The sequence below is a fragment of the Monodelphis domestica genome, chromosome 4, assembly GCF_027887165.1.
Source record: "Monodelphis domestica isolate mMonDom1 chromosome 4, mMonDom1.pri, whole genome shotgun sequence".
NCBI lineage: Eukaryota > Metazoa > Chordata > Mammalia > Didelphimorphia > Didelphidae > Monodelphis > Monodelphis domestica.
Genome location: NC_077230.1, coordinates 98626257 through 98644535, shown reverse-complemented (window position 1 = coordinate 98644535; position 18279 = coordinate 98626257). Strand labels below are relative to the sequence as shown.

The window sequence follows — 18279 nt, the reverse complement described above, 5'->3', positions numbered from 1 at the left end:
AGGGCAGAAGAAAAAGAGCTAACAGAAATGTAAGCAGTGTTCATTTGTAGATGTTAGGTATTTGGGAAAGTATAACATTCAGAGATCAATTTAATTTAAGAAGCAATGATTAAATGCCTACTCTGTGTTCAGCATTGTGCTAAGCATTAGAGATGAAGGAAACATGTCATACGTATAAATGTGCACATTTTCTGTGTGTGTGGTCATGCATGTGTTGGGTAGCACAGTGGATAGAGTGCCAAGACCTGGAATCAATGAAATTCATCTTTAATTCACATTTGGCCTTAGAAATATTCTAGCTGTGTGACTGGGCTAACCTGTTTCTCTAGTTTCATTATCTGTAAATGGACTGGAGAAGGAAATGACAAACCACTCCAGTATTGTAAAGAAAATCCCACACAGACTCTGAAAGAATTGGATATGATTGAACAGTAACTGTGTGTGTGTGTGTGTGTGTGTGCGCACACATATATTTACACATACACATATATTAATGCTGAATTTAAGGATCAGGGGATGAGACAGTACACTTGAAAAAAATCAGAAAAGGCCTCATTTATGAGATGGAATATGAGCTAAGTTCTGAAAGGAGCTAGGGATATCAAAAGACAGGAAGGGGAAGCATTTTGGGCATGGGGTACAGTGCAAAGGATAGAAGGGAACCACAGAATGTTGTATATATCAAATATCAAGTACATTAGAGTAGTTGAAATTTAGGATGTATGTGGAGAAAGAGTATAAATTAAGTCAGTCTAGAAAAAAAGCTGGGCTCCAGATTATGGAGTATCTAAATGCCACATAAATTTTATTTTTACCACAGTAGGAAGCCCCTTAAGTTTCTTGAATAAGAGATTGCTTTAGGGATAGCATTTCATACTAATAAAAGACATATGGAAGACTAATGAAGAAGCTGTTCCAATAATATCAACAGCTAGTATTTATTAAGACTTTGAACTTAGCAAATTACTTTATAGATTTTATCTCATAAAACTACCCTCAGAGGTAAGGTGCTATTATTATACCCATTTTACAGATGAGGACATAGAGGCAGACAGATTAAGTGATTTGCTCATGGTGACACATCTAGTATCTGAGGCAGGTTTAAAATTCAGATCTTTCTGATTCTAATTCTAGAGCTCTGTTCATCTCACTATATGACTATAGGTAGGAGTGCCCTAAATTAGAATGATTCCTATGTGAGTGTAGGAAGGGAATGGATTTCAGAGATCAGCAATTACAAATTATAAGACTTACAATTGATTAGATAAAAGAAAAGAGTGTAAAATTGAAGATTACTTTTAGAATGACTCCAGGGTTACAAATCTGTATGGCTATAAGAATGGTAGTGCCCCTAAGGCATTAAGAGGAATGAATATATGGGTAAGAATAATGAGTTCTTTGAATAGAATGCAAAAAATATTATGAAATTAGAGTAATTGGGTCTAGTTTTAAATCTAGCTCTCCACCTGTTGTTCTTAAATAAGTCCCTCAAACTCTGGGACTTAAATTTCTTCATCTCTAGAATAATATTTGGACTAGATGACCTCTGAGGTCCCTTCTGAGCTCCATTCTTGATACCTGCTGATTTTGGAGATCCTCCATCTCAGTACCCTTCTTTACTCTTGTATGTGTTTCCAACTCCTTGACCTCCAATTGATGAGCTACCCAGAACCACAAATTATGGAAGTGCCCCAATCCATCCTTACTCACTTCTTTCCCAGACCCTCTCTTAAAGCTCTTGTTTTCCACCTCCCTCACCTGGGAACGCTTGTGCTCAGCTTCAACCTCTAATTCCTTTTTTTGTGTGTTGATTTCCCTCATTTAAATTATAACTCCTTAAGAGTAGGCACTATCTTTGGATGATTATATTTAGGTTCCTAAAGCTTTGCTTAGTTCCTGGCATATAGTAAGCACTTAATAAATGCTTTATCTATTTGCATAGGTATCTGTGATCTTGTATTGTGTTTGAGTTATCTATAGGACATCCATCTCACTCACTTCGTTTTTTTTTTCCCACCCATCCCCAATATGTTTAAGAAAATCTGCTCTTTGTATTATCTGTTCTTAAGCAATTTTATTGTTTTTAAGAATACATAATTAATTGTACACATAGAAAAAATGGAATCCACTTACAATTCATTGGTCTCAATTCTATATCTGAGTTATTTTCTATAGTAGTGCAGAATTATAGCAGTGGACATGTTTGTTTTTGTTTAATATAATTAAGACTTTCTGATAGTTATATAATGTTAGATGTCCATATGCTTCCTTAAGTCGTATGTTCCTTTACACATGAAGATTCAAGGAGAAGTTTGAATCCTTCATAGATGTTGTAGAAGGAATTCCTGCATAAGGTCAAAATTGGACTAGACCAGAGTTTCCCATCCCAAAGTCTTCTGAAACCTAGTAAAACAAAGTTCTTTTTTCAAATGAGGCATAAGTTTTTAGACATGACCAATGAGTTATTTATTTGTTTTAAGAGTTCTATTATGGAGAATAGGTACATGGAATAATACAGTGTTCTAAAACATTTAGAAATGAAGGTAACTAAGTTCTCTGCTGTAGATCACATGTTTCTGCACAACCTCAGCAGTTCCAGATAGGAAACCAAGAGCAATACTTGAGAGGAGTTTTAAGAAGCTAAAACTTGGTAGCAAAATATTATGTGTTGATAGAAATTTCTTCTTCAGCCATGCTTGTTAGAGGAAGTCATCCGAGACTAACTAAACTGGGTTCCTCCTAAAATTTTGTCATCAATCACCAGCTAACTTTAATAGTGCCATTTGAGATCCTTGAATGTGAAAAAATTAATGGAGATAAATATTACAAATGATTCAAGTGATTATTTTATAAATTTTAAAAAGTTTAAGGAAGGAAGTTATTTTCAAGCTAATATGGCACTTTTTTTTTACTTTAGGATATGAATACTTAATTTTATGCATATTTAAGGGAATAATAACTTCTGCCTAAAAGAGATAGGCCGTCCCAAATTTACTGTTTGCTTTATAGCTCAGTAGCTAACAAGAAGGTTGTATATTAAAAAGAGATCTGGACTGGGAATTACCAATATCAAGTTCTAGTCTTGACTCTACTGCTAACTGGCTATCACATCTTAAAGGTCACCTAAATTCTCTGATATTTGTCTTCCTCACAAATAAGAATTAACAATAATAATACTTTACTATGTGTCTGTCACCTAGCTAAATTCAAAGAATCTCATCAGTAGGTTTGTCACAGATAACATCAGAAGACTGTATAGATCTTGAATACCAAATACAAAAGTTATGATCTGTATTTATGGAAGAGGTTGCCATACAAATAAAGTCATAGGTCATTGTAGTTTGAAGTATAGCCTTTGTACTACCTTCCTCACAAAGTCATCCTAAACACATTGCTGTATAAACTTTAAAGTTCAAACTCAGTCTGAGTTGTGATTACTTAACAGTTATAAAAAGTAGTATTTTTAAGCTATCTTCTGATTTTTATGTTTCATCTTAAAATCATTGAGTCCAAACCATTTTTGTGGTATTAGAAGTGTTTGTTATTCTCAAGTTAATTAGTAGCTCATTAATTAAATGTACTTGTTATTTCTAGTTGCATGAACATGCAGCTTACTTGGTGGACAGTTTGTGGGAGAGCTCTCAAGAACTATTGAAAGACTGGGAATGTATGACAGAATTACTGTTAGAAGAACCTGTCCAAGGAGAAGAAGGTATGGTATTTTGACATTTTTATTTGCAGCATCTTTAATAATTCTTTTCACAGTTGTTAATTATCAGTTATAGCATGTATTGTTAATACATTTGTCATGGAAAGAGATTTTCATTTCTTGACCTACCTTTCAACAGAAAAACTTGTCTTACATAAAAATGTTGTTTAACAGGAACATACTTACTATACAAAATTAAGTAGAAATGGTTGAGTCCTATAGGATAGTGATAAGGACAAAGTGAAATCAGAAGATCTCAGTAATTAGAAAATGGTTTCCAGCTTTCATAGTTATACTTCCTTTTATTTTTAAAATATCATATTAAGTATTTTTAATTATTAAGTATATTAAAGTAAGCAAGCAAACTTACTTTATTAGTTATTTCCAAAAATTCTACTCATTATTTCTCCAAAGACTAAACAGTGGTATTTAACAATATGTCCTAATTTTTAATTACTCTTTCTTTGTGGAAACTTTGAAAGTACTTTTAGTCCCCACCAAAAATTTTAATTGCATTCCAGTCTCCCTTTTTAAAAATCACACTTTCTTAAAACTACAAAATGTGGTGGCAGTAACATTTTTTGCCTGGATTTAAAAGCAAAATAATGGTTATATTAGAATAGTTGAGTATTATACCATAGATTTCTTAAATTTGGAAGTTCTTGTATTTATAGATCTAATTTTCAGTGTTTAAAGAAGATGCCAATACTAAACACTGAAAAAATAGATCTCTAAATTCAAAAACTTCCAAATTTAAGAATACTATTAATACTATGAAATTTGTTTTAAAGTTAGTTGTTTTAGAGTAGCTAGGTGGCTCAGTGTATTGAGAGCCAGGCTTGGAGATGGAAGGTCCTGAATTCAAATTTGGCCTGACACTTCCTTGCTGGTTGACCATTGGCAAGTCATTCAGCCCCAGTTGCCTCTTCTTTACTGCTCATCTATCTTGGAACTGGTATTTAGTATCAATTCTAAGACAGACATTAAGGGCTTTTAAATAAATAAATAACATTACTTGTTTGTAACTAGTAATGGAATATTTCAAAAAAAGTATTTTGGGGGGCAGCTGGGTTGCTCAGTAGATTGAGAGCCAGGCCTAGAGACAGGAGGTAAGACATAAGATGAAGATTTGTGTTTCCTAGGCCAAGTCACAAAAACATATTAATTTGTCCCATAATGTATCCAAAGTGCTTTACTAAAAATGATAATGCCGGTCATATTTTATATATGAATTGAGAAACAAAGACAGGGACTAAAGAATGGGAGCTCCAAAAATGGATTCTTCCCACTATTTGTTTGGGCCATTTATAAGTTGGAGATTTAGTTATATTATGACTGATTCATAATAACTACAGTGACTCAGCTCCCCCTCAGTAATAGAATTAATTTCTCCCAGTTTTTTTTATCAGTATGTTATCTGCTGTGTCTCATAGCTTCTTTTTTTTTTTTTAAGCCCTTACCTTCTGTCTTAGAATCATTACTGCGTATTGGTTCCAAGGCAGAAGAGTGATAAGGGCTAGGCCATGGGGGTTAAGTGACTTGCCCAGGGTCACACAGCTAGAACGTGTCTGAGTCTAGATTTGAACCCCAGTCCTCCCGTCTCTGGGCCTGACTCAATACACTGAGCTGCCCCCTCATAGCTTTTTAAAATATCTTTCAAAATCGTCAACCTCATTAAAGAAATTGCTGAATATTTAAATAATGAAATTTTTAAAAATCAATTCACCAAGTAATAAATTTTATTTCGGTATATCTCAGTAGTTTTGAGTTTAGTTCAACTATTATTTATGTTCTTTTCTGCTAAAAATCATAAGTAGTTTTATTTTCTAGGAAGGATATTTTAAAGTCTTGAGTTTGAATCAAAATTTAGAATATGGCCCAATAGAGCTTGTTTTACGGAAAGAAAAGGATATATAGCTTTTAAACAACTGAACTCCCCATAGTCATATAATTAGTGTCAATGATAAGATTTGAAACTTGGGCTTCCGTATTCCAAATCTAGTACTCTATAGATTACTCTGCTTCTGAAACAGAGGTCAAGAGGAAGATGAGGAGGAAGTCAAAAGAGATTGTTAGATAATTTTCATATCACAGAATGAAAGGAAGAGAGTTTCAATTAGGAGAAAGCATAGTCAGCAGGGTCATTTATAACAAAGAAGTAATTAGAGTTGAACAAAGACCATTTGATTTAATGATTAATAGATCTCTGATGTCTTTCAAGAGGATAGGTATACTCTAATGATGAAGCTTAGAGTTATATTTCAGGAAAGTAACAAGTAAAAGAGTGTTTAAGGAATAGAGGCAGTGGCTGAGAATAGAATATTTATGTTATCCAACAGTTAAATAGTATCATATTTGAAAAGATAATTGTATTTAACCATTGTCTTTCGCCCTTTTGAAAGCTGTTTTTTTATTCTGTTCAATAATTTTGGTTTCAGATATTATAATCAAAAGTAATGATTATTTAGAATCTAGTTAAATTACATGTTCCAAAAGATCTGCCTAACTTCCAGCCTTCTTAAATATTTTCCCAAACAGTACTTACGAAACAGTATTTACGAAACCGTTCACATTTTTAAAATGAAGTATTATGCAGCATGAATTCTAAGGTCCCTTTTGCATATACATCCTATTGTTTCATATTCTGATTTATTAGTAAAGAAAAGAGGTTAGATTCAGGACTTATAAGAATTTGATGTTATTCCTCAGCAGAAGTTCTGGGAATTTGGGGTAGTGGGAAGCATGCTCAAGGAAAAAATTTATACTATTTCACTGTGGGTGAAACTGAAGTATCTCTTCATTTTGATTACTTCAGGACCACATAGTTTTAATTAAGATAATCCAAACCTAACCATACCTCACTGTTAGTAAAGTTAGCAAAGTTTAACATGAAGGGCATGGGTTTGTTTTTTGTTTTTTTGAAACTTTCAATACATAGCTAGTCCAGAATACTTTTGATGCCATTTATAAAAATCAAAAAAATGATAAGCATTTTAATTGAAAGGTAACTGATTTGATCTTGGAAAACAGAAAATTAAATACATTTTTAGCCTTTCAGAAAAAAGGTAAAAAATTATAGGTAGAGAACTTAACATATACTATCTGATATCTCAGTTGGATTTGCTTTATTGTTATTTTTTATTAAGAAGACTCATTGAATCCAGTGGTGTCATTTTGAAATGATTTTGACATAAAACAAAGGATATCAATAAAACTTTACAGGACAATAATAAATTTAAAATAGACTTTATAGAGGAATGCAATCTATTATGCCAAAAGAATGCCTTTTGTGTGCTAATGCATCCCTTTAAAATCAAAATCTGTTTTATCAAAATATTTGGTCTAATTTTATACTATTTAACCATGTCTAGGTATTTTTCTTGTAATTAATGCCCAGTTTCTTTACTGATCTTCCTATCTGTTAGCCTTACACATGAAAAAATTTAAACTTTAAAAAAAAAACCCTAAATTTTGTTATATATAGTCAGTAGTGTTGGTATATATGGTTATCATTTCATTTTGCATATGATTATTGGAATACAGCTAATCATACTTTTTTTTTCTTTCATCTCAGCAATGTCTGACCGGCAAGAGAGTGCTCTTATAGAGCTGATGGTCTGTACAATTCGTCAGGCTGCTGAAGCCCATCCTCCAGTGGGAAGGGGGACTGGCAAAAGAGTAAGTTTCATTAGTATTAGTCAAATGGAACATAGCATAGCTATAAAATAAATGTAACTAGCAGAGAAATGCATCTAAATTATTTTACTAATTAGTTCCTAGAATCAAACTCTTAAGATGTATTCATCAAGCTTAAGTTCTTTAAGTTCAGGCTTTTTTTAAATTGTCACACATTTTTTCTTCCTTCTATCTCCATCCACCCCAGAAAAGAAAAACTAAAACCTTATAACCAAATTTTCATAATAAAGCAAAACAAATCTCACAGATGTAGAATTTATGAACTGAAAGTCACCATCAGGGTACACAGCAACTTCAATTCAGAATCTAAATTTCTAGAGACATTTTGCTTTTTTTAGATTGTTATAGTCAGGAAATCCTGTGTGTCCAAAAGAGAAATATTTATAAAGAGACTATTGGGATTCCTTACATGTTATGCCTTTGTTTACTTTGCTTAGGTTCCTAAGAAATGTATAATATTCATTATGAAAGCTTCTGTTAATAGCACAATCTTTATGAATGGATAAAGTACTTGTCCCGAGTCTTTGTTCTCTTTCCTTTCCTAAGGAACCTGTAAGGAGTAAATTTTATGGTTAGACTGAAAATATATATATATATATATATATATATATTTTTTTTTTTAAGTTGGTCACCAGGGATTTAAATTCTAAATCCCAATGAAATACTCAAGTCAGAATGGAATTTTATGGTGGTTTATTTACAATAGAAGGAAGAAATTAAGAATGAGAGAGAGAGGAAAAGGGAACAGATAGCTGCCCTGGCCTAGTCTGAACCCGGCAGGAGTTCAGAGGCCTCAGCCAAGGGCTCTCTCCAGAGGCTAGTGACTCCAGATAGCCAAGGGAAAGGGAATCCCAAGAGATGGGCCTTTCCAGAGGCTGTTGCCTTCAGAAAAGCCAAGGAAAGGGGAGTCAGCCTTATCACTCACTCTGTGATCGTCTAAAGGAAGCAGTCTCAGGTCTCATGCTCAAGCTCCTCGATGGTACAGTTTCAGGGCCAAGTCCCTCTCACAGGAAGTGATGCGAAATATAAAGGCAGTTCTTTACGTCACTTTCTGTGTCTTACACATACCAATGGTAGCTTAAATATGGCTTTGGATGGTCCAGGGGATCTGAGTTGTTTCTGATTTGTCACTTGCTAGCACACACAGGTCATAGACCTTCCTCCCCCACACTTAATCCTTAAGTGGGGTGTATAAATTCCTGGTTGCTAGAATTCTAAAGACTAAGCAGGGTGGAATAAATATAAAATTCACAAACCATAATAAGAATGAGACTGTTGGATTTAGATATGAAAGGGTCCTTAGGAGCATAACACCTCACTTTATAGATGATGGTAATAATAATAGTACACCTTTCATAGTGCATTACATATGGTTTTACAAATCATTTTCCTCCTATGAAATGTAGATAGCACAAGTAATTGGAAACCCATTTTATAGATCCAGAAAACTAGAACTTTGAGAAGTTGAATGGCTTGCCCCTATTTACATAGCTAATAAGAGACAGCCAGGACTTGAACCCATATGCTCTGGAATTTAAATCCATTTTCCTTCCCCTGCACTATATTTCCCCTTAAAAGAGGATATTTTTTCATTCTCTGTCCCTATTGTAGAAGATTATTTTACTTCCAGAACCTTTTCCTATTTTTAATACGTTTGCTTTTTTCTATTATTCTTCATAATTAACATTTCTGAGATGGCTGCTTATCTCTTCCACCCTTTGGTGCTTTCCACAGCACCAGCCTGAGAAGGATAAAGTTAAGGATAATTAGAATACAAATGTATACAAAGTAGGTAGTATTGCCTAGTGTGTTTCCCAATCTAAATTATATTTAAGCCTGATAAAGTACTTAAAACTTTTTACCACAAACTTCTCTGCCCTCCATGCCTTTGTCTAGGATTAGAGTAGGAGAATCAAATATACAAGGAAAAGTTTTGTCTTGTTTTTCATATATATGATTTAAGAAGTAAGAACTTTTGGTTATAAACATTTCCTGAACTGATTAAAAAGTTACCATTGACCAGGGCCAATTCATTGGTCAATGGAAATGCTGTGGCAACTGGATGGGGAGGGTTCATTGGAATCATGAGAGATTTGAGGCAGCAGATATCCCCTCTACCCTCTCTCCCCCAAGCAGGCTTACTGAAATAAACCAAATGTGAGGTGATGGGGGAAAGTAACAGTGCTGTTGGAGAGAAAAGGGTGTGTTCAAAAGATGTTGCAAAGCTGAAATTATCAGACTTCAGCAGTACGTTGAATATGAAGGGTAAGACGTTGTGAAGGATCCAGGATAACTCCTAGGTAGTGCACCTGAGGAACTAGGAAGATAATGGTATTCTCCACAATAATAAGGAAGTTAGGAGGAAAAGAAATTGAAGGGTTTCTTTTTTATACATGTTGAGTTTTAAGAGGTATACTGAATGTCCATTTCAAGATGTCTGAAAAGCATTTGGAGATTAGTCTAGAGGTCAGCAGTAAAGTTAGATCAGGATAGATTTCAGAATCATAGCATAGAGATGATTAAATGTAATGGTATAAATGGAGAAGAGAAGAGGGCAGAAACTGAAAAAGCATCTCTACTTCTTCTAGTATCCTGTACTGGTCTGACCCACAGCGTCCTTACACCAAACTGGAACTGCCAGTAGCTTAGATAAACCTAAGGGGAATTCTACATCCTATTCCAATTGGTGTGGGAAATGTTCTGATATCTAAATTTGGAGCCCTGAATATTCCTTCCTATAGAAACCTTGATCTAAAACATGGTGTTTAAATTTTGTAGTACTGTTAATAAATTATCATACTTAAAATATGATATGGGAGAAATAGATTTTCTAAGTTGGCTCCTTGAATATAACTAACATGGAAACAGTGTTTTTATGAGATTATATATTGTAGGTTCTAAATTAATTACAAACTTTTGGTGCAGTAATACATTTTCACTGTATATTTTTGAAGCCATCCATGGCACCAAATTCTCTCCCAATATTAAAGCACTATAAATGATCAGTGGGCTCAGAACTATAAAAAGTGAGCTTATAACAGATTTTTCTCTTCTTTTAAAACAATTCCAATAACATTAGATTCCCCTTTCCAAGGGTCCTTTATAAAGGCTAACTCCATTAATGACTAGAAGTCAAGACTGAAGATGAAGATAAACATCCTATCAGTCTTTGGTTCTACAAAAAAGAATTTCTGAAGTCCTTTCACTCAACCATACAGTTTTATAATCTAGTCTTTTTCAAGTTACTTTTGAAACCATGTGATTGTATGAGGCAGTTCAGATGATTTTGAAAAGCTTTGAAAACTAGGAAAAGCAATATATAGATAGTCCTGAAACAGCAAGCCTGTTTAGCTTGTCTCTCAGTATCGATAGATACAACCTCAGTGCTGCCCCTGCAGGTCTATCCAAGGTTTGGAGAAGAAGAGGTGAAGTCTAACCATGAGCTCTCACTTTCCTGCTGCCTCAGTGCCTACTTTAATCAAAGCTGTTACCCATACTGGGTACCTGGCTTCTGGCCATGTAGGTTATGGGCCAACAGAGTTCCAGTGTCCAGGATATGCAAGAGCAACAACACTGACTACTTGTCTTTACTTCAGCTAAAAAATTTTGCTACCTAATCCTCATTCTTAAGTAAAAAAGTAAGAGTCAGAGAAGAGCTGTGGTCATTGCTTCAGGTCACTTTTGGCACAATGTTAAGTAGTTTTAAATTACTACGACAAATGTTATCAATAAGGCAGATTAAACAGTAGAACTTCTCAAGCCTATCTTCCATAAAACAAATTTGAGAAGAGCATATATCTTTTTCAAATAGCCTTCTCACTTTAAACTTAATGAGTAAATAAAACCATCAGAAGAAATTTTCCTAAGAATCTGGCCATTTTTTTTTTCCATATACAGATTCTTCCCAGGGACCAGAAAAGAAAAAAAAAGGTTTGGGGCAAGATGCAGCATTGCACCGTATTAGTAGAAAATAGAAAAGAAAAAAGACTAATCCATTTCCCTCCTGATTTCACTGCAGTAGGAAACTGAAAACAGATTTCCTCTCCAACTCTTTTAAGGGATCCCTCAGAGAAAGGTTCACTAGGTCTGACAAAGGATTTTTATTTTCCTGATTTGTAGAAGGGATAGAATTTTTGAAAATTGAATTGTCCTAAAAAACAAGTGGGGCGAATGGTCACCTCCTTGAGGACAAGAATTGAATTCTATTCATCTTTGCATTGGCTGGGAATTATCACAGTATCTTACAGTAACGATAGATTCTTAGAAAGTAATTGATTTGCTTAATCGCCTAGCTTATTAGTGACTGGGCTGTAAACACTCAATTTCATTTCCAAACCTTTGAAATCTCAGCCCTGATGCTTGCTACCTGTGTGACCTTGGGCAAATCACTTAATTACAAGTCTTTAATCATCTCATCTGGACTTTGATGCTCCTTTCAGCTTTAAATCTTTCATCCTATGAATCCAAATACACTGATCCCTACTGTAATGCTCTTTGTAGGACATTATGATGACTTAACTATCCTTTAATATTTAATTAACAATAATCCAGTACCAAGGAAATGTCTAAATATCTAGACTTCACCCCAGCATATAGGCTATAGATTAAGAAAATAAATTAAGTTTAAGGTGTCATTTGTTATAGGTAAAGTTAAATAATGTGTGTGAGTTTGCAGATGGACAGCAGAGTGCAGAGTTCTGGAATTCTGGGGTAGAGCAGCTGCTGTTGGAGAGAGAGTTGAGCCTGGAGGCAGTGGCTTTTCTCTCTCTGGATGAACCTGAGGAGATTATCTTTTTCCCTGAGGCATTTGACTGCTTGTTCTTTACATCCTGCCTGCTGTTTGGATTATCCTGTACCCTGTTTGTTCTTTGTCACCTGCTAAGTTCTTGTACTGCTCTTGTGACAACTAACAGCTGATCGTGAGACCATCATTTGGCCCTGTCAGACTTGCACACAGATCCTTTCCCTTTAGATTATCAAAGCAGGGTTTAGTGGGTATAGTAATTTTGGGGTTATGTAGAGAGTATAGGAGTAGAGTAGGGAAACACTCAGAAGCAACCTCTGTGGAAAGATTTGTAGATCTGGGGAGGTGTAAGATAGTTAATTAGAGTAAGTTATATCCATATCCCTTCTAACATGTCCCTATTTTAATTAAACAACTGTTATTTTTATAATATAGGGTTCTCTGTGTATATCATCTCAGGTCTAGCTCTGTACTTGGCTTGGGTGTCCTTCCCAAAATCAGGTTATTCTTCTGATACTGATAAACTAACACCCAATCCCATCCCCAAGCCCCCTCTATTTATTTCACACTGTCAAATTATCTTATAGACCAAGAAGTTACCAGGATTAGTAGTAGTGACAGCTAACATTTATAAAGCATTTAAAGTTTGGAAAGCACATTACATATTACCTCATTTGATCCTCACAACACGAAGGAAATATTATTATCCCCATTTATCAGATGGGATAAAGGCTAAGAGACATTAAGCAACTTCCTCAGGATCACACAGGTATAAGTGTCAAAGATGGAATTCAAACCCAGTTTTTCCTGTCACCAAGTCTGATTCTTTAGCCTCTAAAGAACACATTCTATACATTACCTGGGAACTTAAGATAAAGTTCTATAGAAGACCAATAGATATATTATTTCTATTATTAAAAGATTGCAAAAGCAAGAAATTACATTTAGTTAAAATGTTAACAAGTTAAAAAATTGTAAAAGCTTGTTAACAGTCTAAATAAACTGGTCACTTTTGCAGCATAACAATTTGGGAAATGTATGGGGAAAACTCTCATTGTGGCAACCCCTTCTACCAAAAAAAACAAACCTATCTGCAGCATAATAGAAAGGAATTATCTCAGGACCTTGTCCAAAGTCAAAACAAGTGTATCTTAGAGGCAAAATTCAAAACCAGGTCCTTACTGCCTCCTACCAAATTCTCTATTTATAATACCACCCTGCCTCTTGAAAAAACTTCAAATTCACAAAGACTCCATAGATTCAGATATGAAAATAGAAGGTAATGATTATCATCATCCCTGTATCATAGCTAAGAATCACATAGGTCATGGTTAGAGAAACTTTTTCCTATTGAGTCACTCACATATTAAAAATTATCAAGAGTCACACATACATTAAAAATAGCTCAATTTGCCCATCTAGGTTTTTTCCCCCCCAAAGCTGAAAGAAATATATGTTAAAAGTTTCCACTTTTAAATTAATAACAAAACAAAATATTTCATTAAACACAATATGACTACACACACTTCATTCTGTGTTATGGCCAGTCAAAAGAGTAGGAAGATTGAAAAGTAGATAGAAATAAGTGGATAAAATACACAGAATAGGTAAGAGGAAAGTAGACCACAAAAAGAAAAATGAAACAGGGAGAGAGGAAAAGGGTTTCCAAGAAAGCCTCTGTAGATTCTTCTACATGTCCTTGTAACATCCTGCTTTTTAATATGGATTATAGGCTTCCAAGAAGCTATTAATTTTCCCTCCAGTGCTGATGAGATTTCCAGAAAGGACTGTGAAAAATATTTTCTGCTTTCTTTTCAAGTTTCAGGAGTTATTACATAGAAATCCATGGGAGTTTTTACACAGGTGTTTAGGAATGTTGTAGGATTCAGAAGTGACTTTTGAGATTTGAGACCTTTAAAAGTGTCTGCTGGTTTTTCAGCTGTATGGTTCAGAGTTCTTGATATCCTATAAATACTGCAAATCGTCACATTTGCAATTATAAAACTATTGTGGAATATAACTTCTTTTCTTATTACTCTATGGTTTGTGTCCTTATCAAAGTAAAAGATTCAATTAGAGGCTATGGGCAGAAGAATATTCTAGAAGAAAGGGTTAATTCAAGAATGATTGCTAATGATACCTAATCACAAAAGGCAAGTCTGAATAGATTTTTTTAAAAGACTCAGTACAAGCCATTTCCATGATACTAATAGAAAAGTCCAAAACCTTTGTTCACATAAACATCAGATTACTATGAGCACCCAGAGAACCGTTATTTACTATGGCTATGTTCCTGCATAGTTTGGCCTTTGTTATTAGCTATAAATGTATTTTGTTCATCATTCTTCAGTACCTTGAGAAATATTTCTGCATTTCTTAGAGGAGCTTAGTAGAGAGATGGATATTCACTTAAGAAAAAAATCATCCAGAATATAAAAAAAAAAAATTCTGAGAGGTTGGTGCAAAGAAACTGCCCCTCTAGAGTCATACAACTATGATGCTTCTTTCATGTGCATTTTTCAGAAGCTGTTAGCTTATGTTTTTCCAAACAATAGATTTCACAAAAGAGTACTACATATTTCTTGACCTTAGAGGAAGAAAGGACTCATCATGGTTTGTTTCATAAGAGGAGTCAAGGTTTCTAAGTGCCAGATATGTCTAATCAAAAAGTAGGCTGCTTTTCTGGAGCAAGCAGCCAACATTTTAAAGGCAGCCTCTCAAGACTCCTCAAACCTCTGTATATTGTTCCCTTCCTCTGCTAATTCATGTGGAAATGAGTGATAGAAATAACCTAAAACAGATCTCCAAAGGAAGATCATATTAATAGAGGACAATATCAGTAGAAAATGGAGGATGATAATAGCTATTACTTATATAGCGCCTACTGTGTGCTAGACACTGCTAAAGCACTCTGCAATTATTTTCTCATTTGATCTTCACAGTAGCCCTAGGAGGTAGGTGCTATTATTATCCCCATTTCATAGATGAGGTAATAAGCAGACAGAGGTTCTTTCTTACTCCAAGCCCAACACTATTCCCGCTACAACCTACCTTTGTTGATAGCAAAGAAAACCTCAAGGCACCAAGATTTAAGATATCATGTGATTGTAAGTATGATACATAAATATTATTAAGACTTAATTAGATGGGATCCTTATTGAAATTCAATATGGAATGAGTGTACTCTTTATACAAAAGATTTGATCTTAAGAATGGTAGAGTAGTGAAACTATAAATTATTAAATATGCTTATAATAGTAATCAAACCTAAGAAAATAAAAATAATGTAAAAGCATTTTAATAAGTTCAAAAGTAAAGATAAATTAATATTGGAATAGAAGTATATTAGAGAGTATTGAAGATTTCCTAACAGATTCCCTCTCTCCTCATTTTCCTCCCCTCTCTTGCATTTTTTCTCTTCTCTCTCCTTCTCTTCTCCCGCCCCCTCTTTCTCCCTTTCTGTCTCAAACAAGCACACATGTGTTGTTTATTAGCAAATGAAGGGGCACCATAGTATAGTGAAAGGAGCCATGGCTTTTGAGTTCAAGGGCTCAGACCTAAATTCCCCCTGCCATGACTTTTGTTAAGTCGGTCAAACCACTGAACCTCTCAGGCCTCACATACCTCCCCTCTAAAACAAGGGCATCAACTAGATAGTCTCTGAGGATCCTTCCAGCTTTAAGTTTCTCATGTTTATCACTTCAGCTATTCATCTGTGTTTTCCAAGTCCAACTGTACTAAAAAGACCATCAAATAAATACTTGAGTTGCTGACCTGATCTCAGAAATCAGAAAAGAATGCATTTAATTCTTCTCTTTATTCTTACCAAAAAGATGGAATACAAGAGTAAAATGAACCTCCAGATATAGTATGAACTATATTGATGTCTGGCGGCCACCACTCCATCAGTAAGGCAGAGGCACTAGGAAGGAAACTCTGCAGTGTAAGATCATTGTTTACAGGAGGTAAAGAAGAAACTTGTCTAATAGGAGACCATCTGAAAGCAATCTAAAAGACTGTCTACAACTGCTCAAAAATGAAGCAAAATACAACTCATGACCAGAGTAACCATGTGGAATATATAGGTGGAGCAATACAAAATTATCTCTGCTAACAAAGTAACTTTTTAAAATTATAACCTATACATCATATAAGAAGGAAAGTAAGGGCTTGTTTTTTACTTTGGGAAATTTGTTCAAATTTCTTCATGTTAAATTGATTCATCAAAACTAGGAAAGTATATTTTCCCTTGGTTACCAATTTTTTGTGTTTAAAAATTCATTTTCATAAAATTATTTATATTACTTTTTGGGCAATCTAAATCCCTAAATCAGCTATTTGACATAAATATATATATATATATAAAACTACATTTTATAAATGTTTTACATGAATGCATATTTTAAATTGGGTACACTTAACATAGAAGTCAGATTTCTATTTTCCTTTTAAACTCCCAAGTTAGAAGTTATTTTTAAATTCCTCTTCACTGTAAATCGTTTGGTGAGTCAAGTTAGATGCTGTTTCCAACTTTAATTAGTGTCTAGACTAAAAATCATTGATTAGTTTTAATTTTAGACTTGAAAATTAGCAAGTGAAATTCTTACTATTCTTAGCATTTTAAAATTTATTTTTCCAGGTGCTAACCGCCAAAGAAAGAAAAACTCAAATTGATGATAGAAACAAATTGACTGAACATTTTATTATTGCACTTCCTATGTTGCTATCAAAGGTAAAGGCTCGATGAAAGTATATTTGATGTTTACAGCATTATTTTTTAGTCAACATTAAATTTTAATATTTCCGTGTGTTCATTCTTTCCAGTATTCTGCTGATGCTGAGAAGGTAGCTAATCTGCTTCAGATACCACAGTATTTTGACCTAGAAATATATAGCACAGGCAGAATGGAAAAGGTAGGACTGAAGCTGTGCAATTAAATTCTATTTTATTAACTGGATACTGTTATTTCTAAATATTCAGATGAATTTGTTTGGATAAGGGAAATGATTTTTCTTTTGATTATTCATATTTTATTATTGATAGCAATATCTCAAATTGTTCTTTCTCCTCTACAGCATCTGGATGCCTTATTAAAGCAAATTAAATTTGTTGTGGAAAAACATGTAGAATCAGATGTTCTAGAAGCCTGCAGTAAAACTTACAGTATCTTATGTAGTGAAGAATATACAATCCAAAATCGAGTTGACATAGCTCGGAGCCAACTGATAGATGAATTTGTGGATCGATTTAATCATTCTGTAGAAGATCTTTTGCAAGAGGTTTGTTTTTGTTTCCTAAGTCAAACTACATGTGTTTTGACTTTGTTTTATTAATACTTAAGATAGCTTTGCATTCCAGTTATTCATACTAGCCTATTGAAATATTAACTGCCCTTCCAAATTTTACTATTTGAACATCCTAACAGTGATAAACCTAAAGCTCATTGTAGTTCATCTTTTTTTTTTTTAATTAAAATTCTTTTTTCTTGAATTTTTTTTCCCATTGAAGGGGGAGATCTATTCTTTTTTGACTTGTACCAGGTATGTGACTCACTTAATAGTTATCAAATAGTCTGCTAAATAAAATTTTAAAAACCCTTAAATTATCTCTGCAGGTAGAAGATGGCATTTCAAGACTGATAAAGGTTTCAGAATAGCAGTTATCTCCAATTTCTATGTTTTCCTTTTTTTCAACAGCCATTTTTTTCCCTTCCTATAGAGCATAGACTGAAACTCTTTATAGTTCTCCATGATACTTGCTATTTTTTCTCTTGGCCATTGCGGTCAAAATAATAGGTTAGACTTTTACAATTTACTTGGCAAATATTTTTGAAAAGTCAGTATCCATTAACAGTTAATTGTGTGAATCATTCCAAGTCAAATATGTCTAGTATTAACACATCTTCACTTATCATTAGTTTAATTGCTAGTTTACATATAGAAAAGGAATTTAAAGTTTTTACAGATATATATCTAAGACTTTTTCACTTTGTTTTAACTTAATTATATAATGAAAAATCCCAATTGTAGTAATGAGTGTTTTACTTTGTTTATAGGGAGAAGAAGCTGATGATGATGATATTTATAATGTTCTCTCAACACTAAAGAGATTAACTTCTTTTCACAAGTA

General features: G+C 33.8%; 1 protein-coding gene and 1 long non-coding RNA gene across 8 annotated transcripts in view; one reads left to right on the top strand and one right to left on the bottom strand.

Moving 5' to 3' along the window:
• Positions 1-18279, top strand: part of STAG1 (STAG1 cohesin complex component) — a 384901-nt gene that overhangs the window by 301773 nt on the left and 64849 nt on the right. For all 7 annotated transcript variants that reach the window (XM_056793658.1, XM_056793654.1, XM_056793655.1 and 4 more), the window contains 6 exons: positions 3595-3712; positions 7284-7387; positions 16789-16881; positions 16974-17063; positions 17226-17429; positions 18206-18276. In XM_056793658.1, coding sequence (XP_056649636.1) covers positions 3595-3712; positions 7284-7387; positions 16789-16881; positions 16974-17063; positions 17226-17429; positions 18206-18276 — 680 coding nt within the window. The remainder of the gene's footprint in view (positions 1-3594; positions 3713-7283; positions 7388-16788; positions 16882-16973; positions 17064-17225; positions 17430-18205; positions 18277-18279) is intronic.
• The window catches only part of LOC103096077 (uncharacterized), a 65405-nt gene that overhangs the window by 22820 nt on the left and 24306 nt on the right, over positions 1-18279 (bottom strand). The gene's annotated exons all lie outside the window — the stretch shown is intronic.